Source organism: Monopterus albus, unplaced genomic scaffold (genome assembly GCF_001952655.1).
Source record: "Monopterus albus unplaced genomic scaffold, M_albus_1.0 scaffold488.1, whole genome shotgun sequence".
Lineage (NCBI taxonomy): Eukaryota > Metazoa > Chordata > Actinopteri > Synbranchiformes > Synbranchidae > Monopterus > Monopterus albus.
Window position 1 is genome coordinate 4,612 of NW_018128368.1, and position 16,013 is coordinate 20,624.

Below are 16,013 nucleotides of genomic sequence, written 5' to 3' on the forward strand. Positions count from 1 at the left end.
CTGGGAGTTCGCCATTTCCAGCCCTACCATTATGGGCAGAGATTCCTCCTCTGCACTGACCAGTGGCTCAGCCTCCTCAGCCAGGATGCTCTTTTCTACCCCTGCTGGCAGGGCCCAAGGGGCCACGGCACACAGCTCATGGTGCCTTGTTGACAGCAGCACGAGGTCCTCCTGCTGGTCCATGGCTCAGTGGGGCAGGCCACTTTGGGATCGCTAAGACTCTGCATTGGCTGTGATCCTGCTTCTACCGGCCAGGCTACCACCAGGATGCAGGCCTTTACGTCCATTTGTGTGACTCCTGCACAGCCCAGAAGGGGCCAACCCAATGTTTGCATGCTCTGCTGCAGTAGGACCAGGGGGGAGAGTGGAAAGTGTGGGTGTGTACATCCTGGGCCCTTTTCATGGACCAAGGGAACTGTTACATCCTCATGGCCATGGATTATTGCATCAAGTGGCCAGAGGCATACATGGTCCGTGACCAGAGCACTGTCATCACAGCAGAACAACTATTACTACCACCTCCGGGAGTGGTTCTGAGAGACGTACAAACTGACCAGACAGGCCCTTTGGGACACGGGGTCTCACCCGAAACAGGCCTAAGATGTACCTTGCAGAGGAGAGGACTTTGCCCCTGGTGTGGGTGTACACCCCGGAGTGGAAGAGAGGACTCTGTTTTCTAAGAAGCCACTGGGATGGGCCCTGCATTGTGCTGCAAAGACTGTCTGTACAGGGTGAGACTGAAAAAGCAGGGCCGAGTAGTGGTGTTGCACAGGGACTGGCTTGCACTGTACCGGCCCCTGGCCCCACTGGAGGGGAAAACAAACACTGGGAGCAAGCCACCGGCTTCCAGCCCCTCTCTGCCAGCTGGCCAGGGACCCACAGAGCAGCCTCAGCACCAGCGCAGGGTGCCCCAATGCTTGAGGGACTTTGTTAAGACTGTGGGTTACTGAGGAAAGTTAACCAGCCAGATGGGGGGCTGTGTAGTGTTGGGGGACAGAGAGAGACACTTGGCAGAATGCCTGCTGGGCGTGATGGGAGGTATGCAGTTCAGGTTGGTGATGCTAGTGTGTTCTGCTGGAGTTATTGCTGTTGCCCCTGCATGAAAATAAAGTGGCCTTTTGCTGACAAAAAGGACAGTTCAGCATCTCCTTCACCAGCCAGATGTTCATTCACTTAGGTCACTGGCAATTCTCTACATGAAATCTGGTGCAAGGTGTATTAGAAGACTAGCAGTGATGGAGCAGAGGGAGACTCAGCTGGAGCATACTACATGTACTGCACAGTATGTAGTGTGTGTTTACTGCATGACTGGGAACACATAATGTATAGAGAAGCAATTTCCTTAGCTGATATAAAAGAAATTTTGTTAGTATGCATGCGTAATGTAAATGGCTGTGGACAAAAAGTGGAAAGATGGTTTATCATAATGAGTAATTCTTATATTTTATTACATCTCCTATCAGCTGGGAGAGTTGCTTCAATTCTGTAAACATGTGGAGAATGGATTTTATTATTCACTTTAAATTTGTGTATATATTGTGTATAGATGGATAAATGCACCTCCACTATTGTACTTTTGGTCATAATATTGTACTTTCCTGCTGTTGCCACTGCCACCTATCCCACGAGTATTTTAACACTTTTTAAAACTGTAGTACTGGTATTAACTGGTACAAATGTCGGGTCCAGCCCTGCCACTGACTGATGTTTCTCCTCTTCACTGGTTTTACAAACTGCAGCGACATCATTTGCTCTAAATGTGAAAATAAATGTTTTCTCTAAACAGCTGACTCGTTAATGTCCACATGAGGGCCTCGGTGTCCTCTGCTCTCTGCAAATCTCTCCTCATTTCATGCCTTTACCAAATTCCCTCCTCCCGCCTCCTCCTCCTTTGTGCCTGCCTGCCAGTAGCCTCTCTCGGGCCGCGTTGGGCAGGATCCACATCCCGCTGTTGGCGTTTATCGGATGGGGCTCTCAGTTTGAGCCGGAGGGAGGAGGGGGAGAAAGATGAACGGTAACCCGTGTGGCCGCAGGCTGGCCCGGCGCTCCAGGTCCGCCCTGCTGCTCGCTGCTCTGGCGGTTCTGCTGGTCCAGACTCTCATCGTGTGGAACTTCAGCAGCTTGGACTCTGCTGGTAGGAACCGGGAGGAGAGAGAAGACCGAGCAGGGGGACTCAACAAGGCCGACAGGGAGCACCCGCGGACGGGGCTGAAAAGGAAGGGCGACCCGCCGCCGCCGCTCGGAAGGGCGGCCGTTCGGCACAAGCTGCAAGCGGTAGGTGTAAGTGGTAGGCTGCCAGCTTTATTATCTATGATGAGCAGGTTTGTGAGTTTTGTTGTGAATTAATTAGATTTTTGCACGTGTATATTCTTCCCGGACTGAAAACGAGCGTCTAACCCCAGAGAAACCACATGGTAGCAACAGAGAAGATGCTCCTGGGAGGCTGCAGCTGCCCCCCTGTTGTTTTGGCATTTGGATCAGCACATTGGACAAACGGGGCCAGACTTAATTTCACAATCTGTCAATTTAAGGTGCCGATTAATGGCCAAGTAAAACTGTAGACCACTTGTTTTACTGTGTGTAACTGCATCCAATGTGCCAACAACAGCATTTGATTAAGATTATGTTAAGGTAGCTATAGAAACATTTTAATTGGTTTACCCAGTTTTCATTACAGTTGATACTTGGTAGTGCAAAGCTGGCAGCAACTTGTTTAAAAAGATTTCTACGTGCTTAATTAATATTAAGGTAACTGCACAGAACACATAGTCTCATCTTGAGTGTGGTCATTAAAACCTTTGTGAACCTTTGTGACTGGACTGACACATTAAGAAAGTAGGAAATGATTAAGGCACAGAAATCCCCTGGGACTTTAGCCCGATTTGTATACAGTTGGAAAATATTGATCCCAAACAAAAACTCTTTGTTTATCTGTTTTCCCACTTGTGAGTCTTTTGGTTTGCAATATTTCCAATTTACACCACTTGATTCATGCATCCTCTCATCACCTGTCACCTGCTTTCCCTGTATCTGCACATGCATATTCCTATTAGAATAATGTCTACAGTACATCTGTATGATCTGGAGGAGATTCCAGTGTTTTTTACATTCAAAAATTATGTTGTGTGTGTGTATAGCTCATGTTATATATGCAGCTGAGTGTGAGGAAAAAGAGCAAGAGACATGGGTTGTATTGAATGTCCTTTTCATTAGTTAACCAGATGCCCTGTGATCTTCCCTGTCCGCGTGTGTTTCTATACATGTCTTTATTACATTTTCTGGGCCATTTTGTTTGGATGCCAATCATGCCGTTATAGTGAAGACAATTTGTTAGGTCCTCACGACTTCAAAGAGCTTTGTGAGGATTGAGACTTGCTTTTAGGCTTAAGTGTATCAGGTGTCGGTTAGGTGAGGCTTGGAGTAGGCATTTAGTTGTTGTGATTGGCTGGGTCAGGGGCCGGGGAATGCATTCTGTCAGCGAGTGTCCTCACAACTGTAGTAAGACACAACTCTGTGTGTGCGTGTCTATGTGTAGTTATATGTCCTCGTTTTTTGCTTTTAAAACCATAGAGATACATGCCAGCACTTCTTATATGACAAGGATTTGATTTTTGCTTTTAAAACCAACCAGCACTTCTTATATGACAAGGATTTGCAAGGGGAAGAGAGGCAGAGTGAGAGAGATGGAAGAGGAGAGAAAACGGTAAAAGGAAAGCAGTGGTGAAGAAGAGCCAGTGTTGTAGTACTCAAGTCCAGATTTTCAGACCTTGTGACTCAATGTGGACCTGAGCACCGATGACTCGGACATGTACTCAGACTCCAGCATTGACTGCATTCGGACTCAGAAGTTGAAGATGAGAACTCTTTAAGTAAAAAGCCATAATACACTGGCAAAAGATATTGACATTAAAACTTGTTCGCCTGCACCATGCTGCATCTGGCACACTTCCATCAAAGTGTACACTCCACCTTTCTATAAATTATTTTTATCTATCAAATTGCCGAGCAATCCGGTGATGCAGTGCACTGTTAGAACGTTTGGTGTGTCAGCTGTGTTTAATGTAAACCTTGATGACTCTGACTTGGGCACAGTGTCTTGACTTGGTTTGGACTTGGCTTGAGTTATTCTTTGGTGACTCAGTGGGGAGTCGAAACTCGACTCAGATTTGAGGTTTAGTGACTCGATTACAACACTGGTGGATATAAAGCTGATATTTATGCATCTGTTTCAAATAAAATTGTTGCCTGAGGTGCATCAACTTTCCATGAATGGGTCAGAACATCGGTGTAGGAAGGCACTGAATTTCAGGCTGGTCTGGGGAATATTGTAAGGAGCAGTGTTTCATATCGTTATGAGCTGATTACCTTTTGGGTTTTGGACTCTTGGTCCATTAGATTACAACAAAATACTTGCCAGGCAGAAAACTTGATTCTCAGGTAAAGAAATACAAAAGTGCATGCAAGTCTCTTTAACCTTCACTGCAGCAGCTTCCACAGCGCACACATTCACATTTATATACGTTAAAATACCAACAGTGTTCAGCTTTGCAGCAGCCTGGAGGGGGAATGTGTGTGTGTTAATGTTTGTCCATCATACTGAAGCACTGTGTGTACTGGCTGTCGATATCCAGTAGCCTGTGTTTACAGCATGTGTGGATGGCACCATGCTTACACAATTCTCACATTCATCGCACCTTTTGAGGGAATAGACATGCACACATAGACTTTGTTGACCAAATGTGTATCAGAGCTGATTCACATCAGCCAGGTCAGATCAGATTAGAGGATTGGTTTAGATCAGATTTCTCTGATGGGATTTATGCTTTCTCATCTAGTTTAGATTGTTCAGTAATCCCTAAATGCTGTTTGTGTGTGTATGTGCTCTGCCCTGTCTGCGAGGACTACTTTTAGACCTCTAGTGTGAGAACAATTCATTATAGGCTGGGATTACTCATGTAGTTGTGATGGTTGTAAACGTTTTTTGGAAGCGCTGAAAAATTGCTTTTGAGAAGCTTTATCTTCTCTTTCCAGAAATACTGTCCTAGTAAAATTCATGTACCTCGCTATCAGCAAGACAACTTTTTATCCTCGCCGGTGTCATGGTTCTGGAGATGGAAGTGTTGGTCTGCCAGTCCACCACTTTGGTTCAGTCTGGTGAACCGATTTGTTCTGTGACCGTGGTGATTCAGTGTATTCGGTTCAGTATGTTGATTTGTTGTGAGGTTCTGTTGTTTGCACATGTACTGAACACCTCTGGAGATTCTGCACTTTGCTGTATTGTCATGCACGACAGTGGTAGATCTGATGTAAACTAACAAGAGGCCAATGAGTGTTGGGCTGCCCATTAATACCATTGAAGGTTTGGAAGTTTTAGCTCATGTCTTTCTTGAGATAGGTAGAGCTTAGATAAGCAAAGCCATGAGCCTCTGTTATTTAAATTGAAACTACAAATAATATGTTTCATCCTGGTAAAATTATTAACTGGGGGGATTAGTGTTAAAGATGATTCCCTCTGAACACATCATGCTGGAACGGTAGTGTCTCTGTTACCCATTTAGCATGACATACTGATGCTAAAACCAGAAAGCTGCTATATGTCTTTATTTCTTTGAGATAATTGCTAAATCTGGCACAGATAGACTTAAATCCCCACTGTAATCCTGGGTCATCCTACAGGACAGAGCCTACAGAGCCGGGTTTCACAGCATCATTTCATCCCTCTAGCTTTATTCTAGCTTTTCTGAGGGGTGTCAGCCTGGACAGGAATTATGCTATAGATCGATGATATTGATATTTTGATGATTTTGGTTTTAATTTTTTTGATGTAGCACCTAGTGCTCTTTGAGCTGGTAGGTGCTTTATAAATACATATTATTATTATTATTATTATTATAATAGTGCATTTAGCTCACTTTATCCACCTGTATCTGTCTCTACACCTCTGTTTTGAGCATTTTGTTTAGACGGATTACTTCATTAATTTCCTCAGGGACATGATATATTCCTCTTTTCCTGAAGCTATGACGTAAACTACGGATGCCTGGTTGCAACAAACTGTACAAAACGTACAAGTTAACTAAAGAGGAGTAAAATTGTCTAGTCTGGTTACTGCTAAGGTGACACAAAGCATTAACATTACACAAAGCTCAAGTTACTCCCAGATTAAAATCATATTATTTCAATAGGTCGCTAATGCTATTGAGACAAACATGTTAGCTTTAGATCCAGAAGGAAGGATGTCAAATCTGGTATTGGCCAATACTCTGAATGAGGGATTCCCTACTGAAACATCCCTATTGGTACAGAGATGAGATGCTTCAGGATCTGTCTGGTTCAATTCAGCGGGTGATCAGTCACATCGTAGTCAACACAAACAGCTCAGTCAGGTGCTGTTATTTGAGAAATAAACTTAGTGTGTACTGCATACACCCGGCTGAAGTGGGTTTGATTATTACCTGTTTTATCCAAGAGAATGTGCATTGAGTTGAAGTTGCACTATGACGGTATGAAATTTTCAGATACTAAACATTCATGAAAACATTTTCCCAACCATTTCGATGGATTCATAAACACTGGCTGAAATGAGGCTGTTTTTCTTGAAAACCTGATATTTTAGGCATATTAGGATTCCTTGCAGCAGCAGCAAATTCCACGACCTACATTTCCCAAGATACACTGAGTACAAACACACACAACAGTATACGAGGGTTTGATTAATGCATGACAGGGGCCTCTTGATGCTGTGAATAGCCTGGTGAAAGAGCTGTCTGTTGCTCATTATGAAGGTGTTTTCTCTCTCTGTCTCACATACACAACACCCAACTGTTAATTTGTTCATAGAGAAACCTTATTAATTATTAGGGGTGTGATGAGATTTTGTGCAATGAGATCTCACAATATTAAAATGTGATGATATTTCTGGTTGAGGCAAAAGCTGTCTCGCTATATCAGTACTTGACAGAACCAGGCCACTTTGATCGAGTGTGACGATATGTTCACATAGTGGGTTTATCATCCAGTCCTAACGAAAAAGCATGGTGTGTTGTTATGGTGTATTAACTGTGGCCCAAATACTAACGAAAAAGCATGGTGTGTCGTTATGGTGTATTAACTGTGGCCCAAATTCAACGGTGAATAGCAGTGCTAACAAGGTAAACAAAAGTCTTCTTCTCGTGGGTGTCACCATCCCCCTGATTGTCCCCCATGCGTGATTGGGCAACACAGCACCTTTGCCGGGTGATGTCACCGTCTGGTCTGGTGCAGTGCAGTGAGGGTGAAATAGCACAGAAGGTCACATATAGCTTCAGTTAGTAGTTGAAACTCATGCATAGGTCATGCACAGTTATAAGGTCTGAAGAGACCTGTGTGAAATCATACGAGAGAGAAGCCAGTCAGTTGAGTTTGTGCAAAACCTTTTCCAGTGCTTGCATATTGCTGTCTTTTACTGCATATCATATTTCATATTCAAAGTGGAACTCAAGTGGCATTTATCACAAGTTGATGAGTTAAAACATTTCAATACACCTGCATTGTTTTGTATTTTGTGACCTTCTGTCAAATAAGACAATTCTCCCAGTCATATTTATTCATTGAAGATTTCTCAGATAGTGACAAAATATCACCTCGTTCTCATGAACCCAATATCGTGTATCATCTCATCTCGTGAGCTAAGCATATCATCACACTCCTAATAATTATCTGTCACTGCAAAGAGAACAGGGACAGATAATTCAACTTTTATTAGCTGTTTGTCCATGGAAGCAAAGGTTATAAGTGTCAAATTAAAAATGAAACAAAATCTTACAGATTGTGGTGAGGAAGTGGCAAAATGTGCTAAGCTGCTGAAATCAACTGTCAACCATCATGAGGCTTTAGGTTAGAAACAATCCTGTTGTTAACACCAATAAATAAATACCTTTGTCATTATTACCCACAATCCACTTCAGAATGTATTCAGACCCCGTTAGTGTTGCAGGTTCAATTTTAAATAGCTGTTTTTGCATCAAGCTGCACTCAGTAACCTATTGTGAAAACATAGCTATTCATCATTTTGAAAATGTAGTTTAACATGCACAAAAGAAGTCCAGGAATGAAGGCTAACATTCTCTACTTTTATGGTTATACCTGTAATACAAACTCTGAGTTTGAAAATTCACTAGATTAATTCATCGCGTCATACTTTTCACTGTATATTTATGTGTGCCCTTTGAGACTGTGGTTTTAGGTTTGAGAGATTTGGAGAGAAAATTTGGGTAGCGATAGAAATGGATTGTTTTAAAGCTGCAAATAACACCATCTGGCAATCTTTCAATCAGGATTTCAACAATTGATTGATTGTTTTGTCTATAAAAACACAGGAAAATGTTGAAAAATCACAACATCACAGTTTCCCATAGCCCTAAACAATATCCTCAAATGCCTCCTTCAGCTGAAAAGCTGAACTAGGAAACACTTGCCTTTTTTGTCTTGGTCGATTTTGATCTCTGAGATTTTTTTGTCTGACCTGCCGATTCCAGTTTTAGTCAATTCTGAAGAGCTATAATGGACAATATAAACATTTATGAAGAAAAATTTTACTATAATAAAAGTAAAACATTGTTTTAAATACGTTTCTTTACATTTTCCATCTTCCTCTCTCCCTCGTTTTTTTTCCAAACCAACTAAAAATGAAGTGCAATATTTGTACATCTCCAAATGTAAACAGGTGCAACAGTAATAGAAACAGAAGACCGTCTGTCTGTTATATGGTACATCGATCCCATGGAACACACAGTTCTTTTTAAAGTGTTTGTAATTTTTCATTTGTTGTTTTACCATAGGTTGGATACACTGTAAATATACATTCATTTCCAGTATAGCCAGTAATTTTCCCATTGTCTACTATTTGTCAGAGTTTTGGATGTAGATTTCCCTTCTTTAAGGTGTTTCAATAGGCTCCTCTCTTTGTGCACTTTGTGTACATGAAGCGCTTCCAATGCACGAGGTGCATGCGAGATGTTAGGTTTTTGGTTTGTGTCACTCTGTGCATGACATGAACCACTGTGACCAGCACAAAATCAAGTGATCAGCCGTCAAGCTAAAGACTAGCAAGCTCTGATCTCTAACCAATCGATTGGGGCATCTTTAGTATTTTCCATGTCTTTAAAACCTTGCATGTAGATAAATCATAATGTCTGTCATGTTCTCTTTTTTTGTCCTTCCAGTGTAACCTGAAGCCTTTGAGCAATATTTTCTGATCCCAAAATATGTTTCTGGCTAAAGGCTCTAAGGTACATTTGCCAGATGTACATGTAGGCTGCTATGTCATCAGCTGTATTGTAGCTCTACATGAGAGTCTGATATTCTGTATGTTTCTGTATTTAATCCCATTAAAAGGAATGAAGAATGTTAGTCCATTCTCTCAAAACTTTCAGACTTCCTTAAACTGTCTCAGCTTTTGCTGACAGTTTTTAAATAAAATAAAAAAACATGCTAGAATTTTTCAGATTCATCCCTGTCAGTGTGAACATGGCCTGTAATCAACAGATGTTAGAGCAACAGGTCTCCTAAACTGTTCCTCTCTCCCTCTCTCACCTCTTTTAAAGTCTCTCGCCCCAGGCGCTTGAGGGAACAGTCTCTCTTGTCTCTTTTCTGTTGCCTTTATCATCAAGCAGCAGGAGGTCTGAAGGCAGCACAGACAATTTCAATAAGAACCTGCTGAGGAGAGAGGCTGAGAGCAAACTTGCTCACTCAAGAACACAGCAAGAAGGCAGTGACTCAGTGTGTGTGTGCGTGAGTGTAAAGAATGATGTCTTTGTAGGTAAGCAATGGTATTTTAGCTGTGGCCGGTCGCCACGGAATGCACAGGCTTCTGGGAAAAGATGCACAGCTCTTTAGAAAGATCTGTGAAAAGCTCCAGCTCGTATTATTCTGTCGAACAAATTGCAGCCAGAGTCAAGGACATTTTTATAGTTTTAGTACTTTGAGATGCTTCATGTAGGAGCTGATGTGTATCAGTAGAAAATGTTGTTTTCCAAAAGACTTAGAATAATAATATAAGCTCATAATTATTTTTTATTATTGACTAACCTGCTGTTGATTCGCTCAATCGCTGTTGATTCGCTTAATCAATTTACTTGTTTGGTCTTAAAGATGTCAGAAAAAACTGAGGAGGAAAAAGTCCAATCAAAATTTACAAGATCCCAAGGTGATATCTTCAAACAACAGTCCAATATGGCGATGCTACTATATTTATTATAGTTCCAGATTAGATTTTTTTTTTTTTGTGAATGGTAAAGCAGTCATCCTACCGTAGCTGCTGTATGTTACATTAAATTTTTGAACATGTTCAGCTGTAAAGTGATGGGGACAAAATTACTCACTGATTATAAATAAAAAATAAATAATTGGCAGGTTTTCAAAATTTAGTTTACGACAGTTAACTGACCAGATTTCCACAATTTCACTTTCCTGTTGCACCACTCTTACAAAGAAACTTTATATTTTAGCACCAGTGCTGGTAAGGCACTAATTATAGATAAATCCTCAATATGCTAATTTTGTCTGAGACATGTCTGTGTATTGATGTGTGTAAGCCTTTTATCTCTCTCTGTACACTGGAGGTGTTATTTCAGGCTTCAGGTGTACTTTTACATTCTCAAGGAGAGCAGGGAAGCTGAAGGTGATCATTGTGCTGCATGCGTACACACATACACTTGTACCTCTATCTTTGTGAGGACATTCATTGATATGATGCATTTTCTAGCCCCTAACACCAAACCTTAACCTTAAGAACTAAGTGCCTAATTCTAACCTGAACACTAAATACTTTTTGGTCCTCAGTGCGAGCAGTGGGACTCCGTCAAAAGTTCACATTTGTTTAACTTTGACTTTTGGTTGTGCTGACCTCTGTGTGCGCAGTCAATCAGTGTTTTGCCCTGGCTTCATAGAACCCCAGGTTATAGGTAATCAACATTTCTGAATTTTCCCAAACTGTACAATGATATGATCCTTGTGTCAATATTGGGTAAAGACAAACCACCTATTTAGTTAGCGAAATATCTGCACCCAATGGCCGCTACCAAGACTGTTTTAAAAAAAAACTGTATGGTCCTCTAAAATGTAACTTTGTTGAGTTACTGCTGGAAACATTAGCATTGTAGCTGCCCCATTTTGTATAGCGTCCCCAGAAATGTCTGCTTGAGTTTCAATGACGACCAGTGCGGAACATGCAGCGCAAGACTCTCGTTTTTCCCACTGTAATGTGAACATACCTAAAACCCTACAGCCAAGGTTTAACCCTCGGCAATATGAATGTGTGTGAGAAATGAGGACCAGCCAAAATGTTGTCACTTCACCAAAATGTCCTCCCCTCCCAGGGCCTGAACTTGAACCTGGTCCTCACAACAACAGCCATACAAGTATACACACTCACATTCCTCTAAGCTGATATGACAGATGAGATAATGAAAGGTTGTCTGGTGAGCAGGTGGTAAGAGCTGATATTACTGCCTTCCCACAGGCGGTCTGTGTGTGTGTGTGTGAGGCTCATGCACAAACACATAACCAGAAACACAATTTTTATCCCTGAAAAATACTGATATAAGGCAATCTGTGGGATTCAAATATGAAGTCATGTGCCTCTGCTACTGAAACACACACACACCTCACCACTTGACTGACTGCCTGTGTCTCTGGGGTCAAATGTCACTTCTTTTCTTTTATTCCTGATTTTCTTTCCTCTTTCTCTTTGCAATATTACCATGTTTGAGTGTTTATATTTGCTGTGTTTAATGCTAGTTTTGTCTCCTGTCTCACAGGATGTCTACCATTCCCACCGCCCCAAAGAGAAACGTCGCCTGGACAGCAACAATAACGAGAACTCAGTCCCCAAAGACTTTGACACTGTTGACAGCAACAGCAACTTGGGAGCGCGAGCCCAACCTCAACGGACGCCACTCGGAAATGTCAAGCACAAGCTAGATATGGGCCAAGCACAGAGCATTCTGGGAAAATCTGCTAACGAGGTCCTCAATTACCATGTAATCCAACCCAGAGAGATAGGTCACAATCACAACCGCACCTACATCCTTAAATCCCACCCCCAGCTGCCGACTGTCCCAGCTCCAGTCCAGAGGTCCAATCAGGATCTGTCTTTCTACCGGTCAAAGAAATCGACAAGTTCACTGCCACCTGGTTTGAAACTGAAGAAGGAGCTGCCGCAGTGTGAGATAAGCGGGAAGGAAGCCATTTCAGCTCTGTCAAGAGCCAAGAGTCGAGAGTGTCGGCTGCAGATAGTCGAGGTTTACTGCAAACACAAAGAGAGTATGTTGATGCCTGAGAAAGTGGTTCGGTACTGCCCCATAGAAGGTGAGATCAGCAGACTGAGGCTACAGTGTGTTGACAAAATAGTATAAAATAATGATTAAAAACTTAAATATGGACACTTCACCATTCAATTCACTGGTAAAGTGTGTCCAAACTAGTAGTGTATTTGTTGGGCTTTTATAGTGTGAGGTATAATCTAATTGAGATGTAAGTGTAATTTGTCTCTTTATGACAAAATATTTCCCTGGTCATTTAACTTTATGTAATATTTTCTCCTTAATAATTTTGTACACTGATCTAGAAACTAAAAGTGCTGGAAACTGTACAAATTAAACTTTTTAGATCAACTTGTTATGAGCTGCAGGATCCTGTTTGAATACAGAATTTTCTGCCAAGGTTTGAACAGCTTTGGTTATTTCATATGAGAAATGTCTGCATTTGTATTTTATTCTGACCTGCAGTGCAGAAGTTAGTCTTTTTTCCCTCAGATATCACCTCCTGATTCAGGCTGATTAGAGGTTTGGTTGTGACTTGGACCAGCTGTCTTTTTTTCCTGATATTGCAGCATGCTGCTCTGAGTAGTCACTGTGAAACACACGGTATTATCTGTTCATTTCCTGCAATACCTTCACTGTAAATACAGTATCAATGGAAGCAATGAGGCACCACCACCATCACAAGATGCTAACGAAATAACATTTAAAGGTAGTACATTTGGACTACGGTAACATCAGCAGAATGGGACGAACAGGCAGCTGCTTTGAAGTGACAGATTGCAAAAAGTATTTTTTCTCAAATGTATCCACTGAGAAAAATTTTTACTTTGGCACGTGCCAGTGCCATGGAGAGGCATCTCATTGGTTGCCAGTCCTATTTTCAGCAAATTAAAACATGAATAGACACAGTGAGGCTGCTGACCACAAGGAGTATACTCATCCAGCGTAATTACACCCTAATTAAACAAGCAGTTTGTAGTGTTATTTTTGGAAAGGCTGACTAATGATTTACTTATATCTATGCTCTTGGAACCACCCTGGGCTGTTTTAGGGTTAATGTATATGATCATAGGTTCCTTTGATGACACACTAGTCATTATTTTCACAGACTGAAACTGGGCCAGAACAGCAGTAACAGATCGTTTGGTTTGGGCTGACACAGAAGTTTGACTGATGTGCACACCCGTCTTTTCAGAAGAACAGAAAAGTTGTTGAAACGAAGTTAGGTGTTTCTGTGCTCACGCAGACTTGAGAGCACATCCGAGGTTGTACGCAACATTATTCTCCTCCTACTCCCTCCCCTGCCTCCCTCTGTCTGCATAGCGATGCTCGACTGAACCATCTGATTACAGTGATTTCTCCTCAAACTCTAACCCCAGTGCGCCCCACAGCCTGGGAAGGTTTCTAATTAGGCTGAGCAGGCTTCAACCCGTGCCATCTTTAGAGTGAGCATAGTGATGGAAAGGCATTAGGCTGTCAGATGGTTTATATGGTTTATACAAGAGACAGATTTAACTCAGTCATAGATGCAGAGTATTTCCAAAAAAGATAGAGGGCTGGAGCAGAGAACAGGGCTGACAGAGACACTGATGTCATCTAACAACCCACTCTTGAGACCGAGAAATAAAAGGGTGACTAACAGTGTTCACTGAACATTGCTAATCAGATCCATTTTACTTGAATAAATCTTTGTCCTTACATTTTTACCAATGACAGTTGAACTGCAGTAGTAGGGTTGCAACAGTAATTTACAGCACTTGATAAATTGAAACAATAATTGTGAGATCAGTCATTTTGGCCAATAATAAGTCAGAAAACTGATGTATGGATGGAACGTGATGTTTTTGACCAACTGACCAAAACCAAAAAATAGTCATATTCCTATCATAAGACAAAAAGAGGTAGTAAATCTTCATATGTAAGAAATGGTAACCAGACATTATTGAAAAATAACTTATTCAACTTTTTAAATGGTTGCTAATTAAAATTCTGTCTATCCACTAATCAAATCATTCCTACCCTAGACTGCAGGCATGCCTTTGTTGCAGATGGAGGAATTCAAGAATGTGAAATCTTTGTGTATTCACCACCTGAAAGCAACATTAAATTTAAATCACACTAACTGCCCTTTCAACAATGCAGTATGTTTCTTCAGCTGATATCTCTGACTTCCCTGTCCAGGTAAGGCTAATGTGAACATACAGTGGCATGAGGACCCCTCAGATACTGCCCCATCTGCGCCTGTACGGATTGCCTACGTCCTGGTCGTCCATGGCCGAGCCTCGCGTCAGTTGCAGCGTCTCTTCAAAGCCATCTACCACACTTCCAACTACTACTACATCCATGTAGACCAGGTGAAACCACTGACTGTCATTCAAAACTTGTTTCATATTTCTTCAACTGACATCACAAATGTAAGGTTTGCCCCCAGAAACCACTACAACTAAGTGATACTACAGAGGAAAATTTAAGTTAATGAAACTGGAATCATTGGCAGAATTTAAAGCTATGCAGTCATGAAGGATTCCTTTTCTATTTGCTCTTGTTTTTAGCTCAATTCTAGTTTTGATATTTGTTTTATAGTCACTTTGTTCTTATATTTGTGGATCTTGAACATTCTTATGTGTTGTACGTTTTGTCTTGTCTGGAACTTGCTATGTTACTGTCTTGGCCAGGGCAACATTGAAAAAATAAAATAAAATAAAATACTGCATTGACTGAAAATAACCCTCCAATCGTGGAAGCAGACATCAATGAGAACAAATTCACATCTGTTCGAACTGTCAAAAAGACTACTGGGCAACAGGGAGTCATTTGATTTAGTCTTAATGCCCATGTAAAAAGTACTTAGAAAATTCTCTCCCCTCTCAGAGGTCCAGCTACCTCCACAGAGAGGTTCTGTCTCTGGCCAGCCAGTATCCAAACGTCCGGGTCACCAATTGGCGGATGGCCACAATCTGGGGCGGGGCCAGCCTGTTGACTATGTACCTGCGCAGCATGAAGGACTTGCTCAAAATGGCCGACTGGTCCTGGGACTTCTTCATCAACCTTAGTGCTGCTGATTATCCCATCAGGTGAGAGAATGGGTCAGTCACAGGAAGCAGAGAATGGGGGGGGGAATCACCTCTTAGTGATTAGTTTGATTTTACTTTTTTACTGCAGGCAGTTTGAAACCGAAGTTGAAATTTGAGAATATAGTCTTAAGTGAAATGTTCATTGTTCACATTTGCATTTCAAATGTTGGGACAACAGTTTTAAAAAGTTAAATCTGAGGCCCATGTCACGATATTTCAAGATAAGACCTAGTTATTCTTAGCAGAAAAGCAAAAGACAAAAGGCCGGAAGACAGAAGTGGTCTCAGTGACACACATTCTTGGTCCAAAAAGCTTTTCTTAAAAATCACATTATTTTTTCCCCATATATACAGCTGCAAAATAATAGTAGTTTTACCAGTCATGTCAAGTTCCTGCCAAACACACAGCACACTGATTTGTAAAGCATTGTGTCAGCTAATGGCCATTAACCTGTGGCCTTGCAGTCCTGCATGGCCTTTATTGGTCTGTGTGAGGTCTTATGGATCAGGTTATGTGGCCAGTAGGCCAAACGTGCATTGACTGTGAATGGACGACTTGTCCATAGCACTGAAGGAGAAGACTTTAATTGTTGTCTTGCTGCTTGGGGATTTGAGGGGATCTGTATTGTTGAGGAAAG

The 16,013-nt window shown here is 41.7% G+C and overlaps 1 protein-coding gene across 1 annotated transcript in view; it reads left to right on the top strand.

Moving 5' to 3' along the window:
- The first annotated feature begins 1,834 nt into the window (after nt 1–1,834).
- Nucleotides 1,835–16,013, top strand: part of LOC109952717 (xylosyltransferase 1-like) — a 36,546-nt gene continuing 22,367 nt past the window's right edge. Inside the window, 4 exon segments of the mRNA XM_020587926.1 lie at nt 1,835–2,274; nt 11,799–12,348; nt 14,484–14,656; nt 15,174–15,376. Coding sequence (XP_020443582.1) covers nt 2,008–2,274; nt 11,799–12,348; nt 14,484–14,656; nt 15,174–15,376 — 1,193 coding nt within the window. The 5' untranslated portion in view covers nt 1,835–2,007.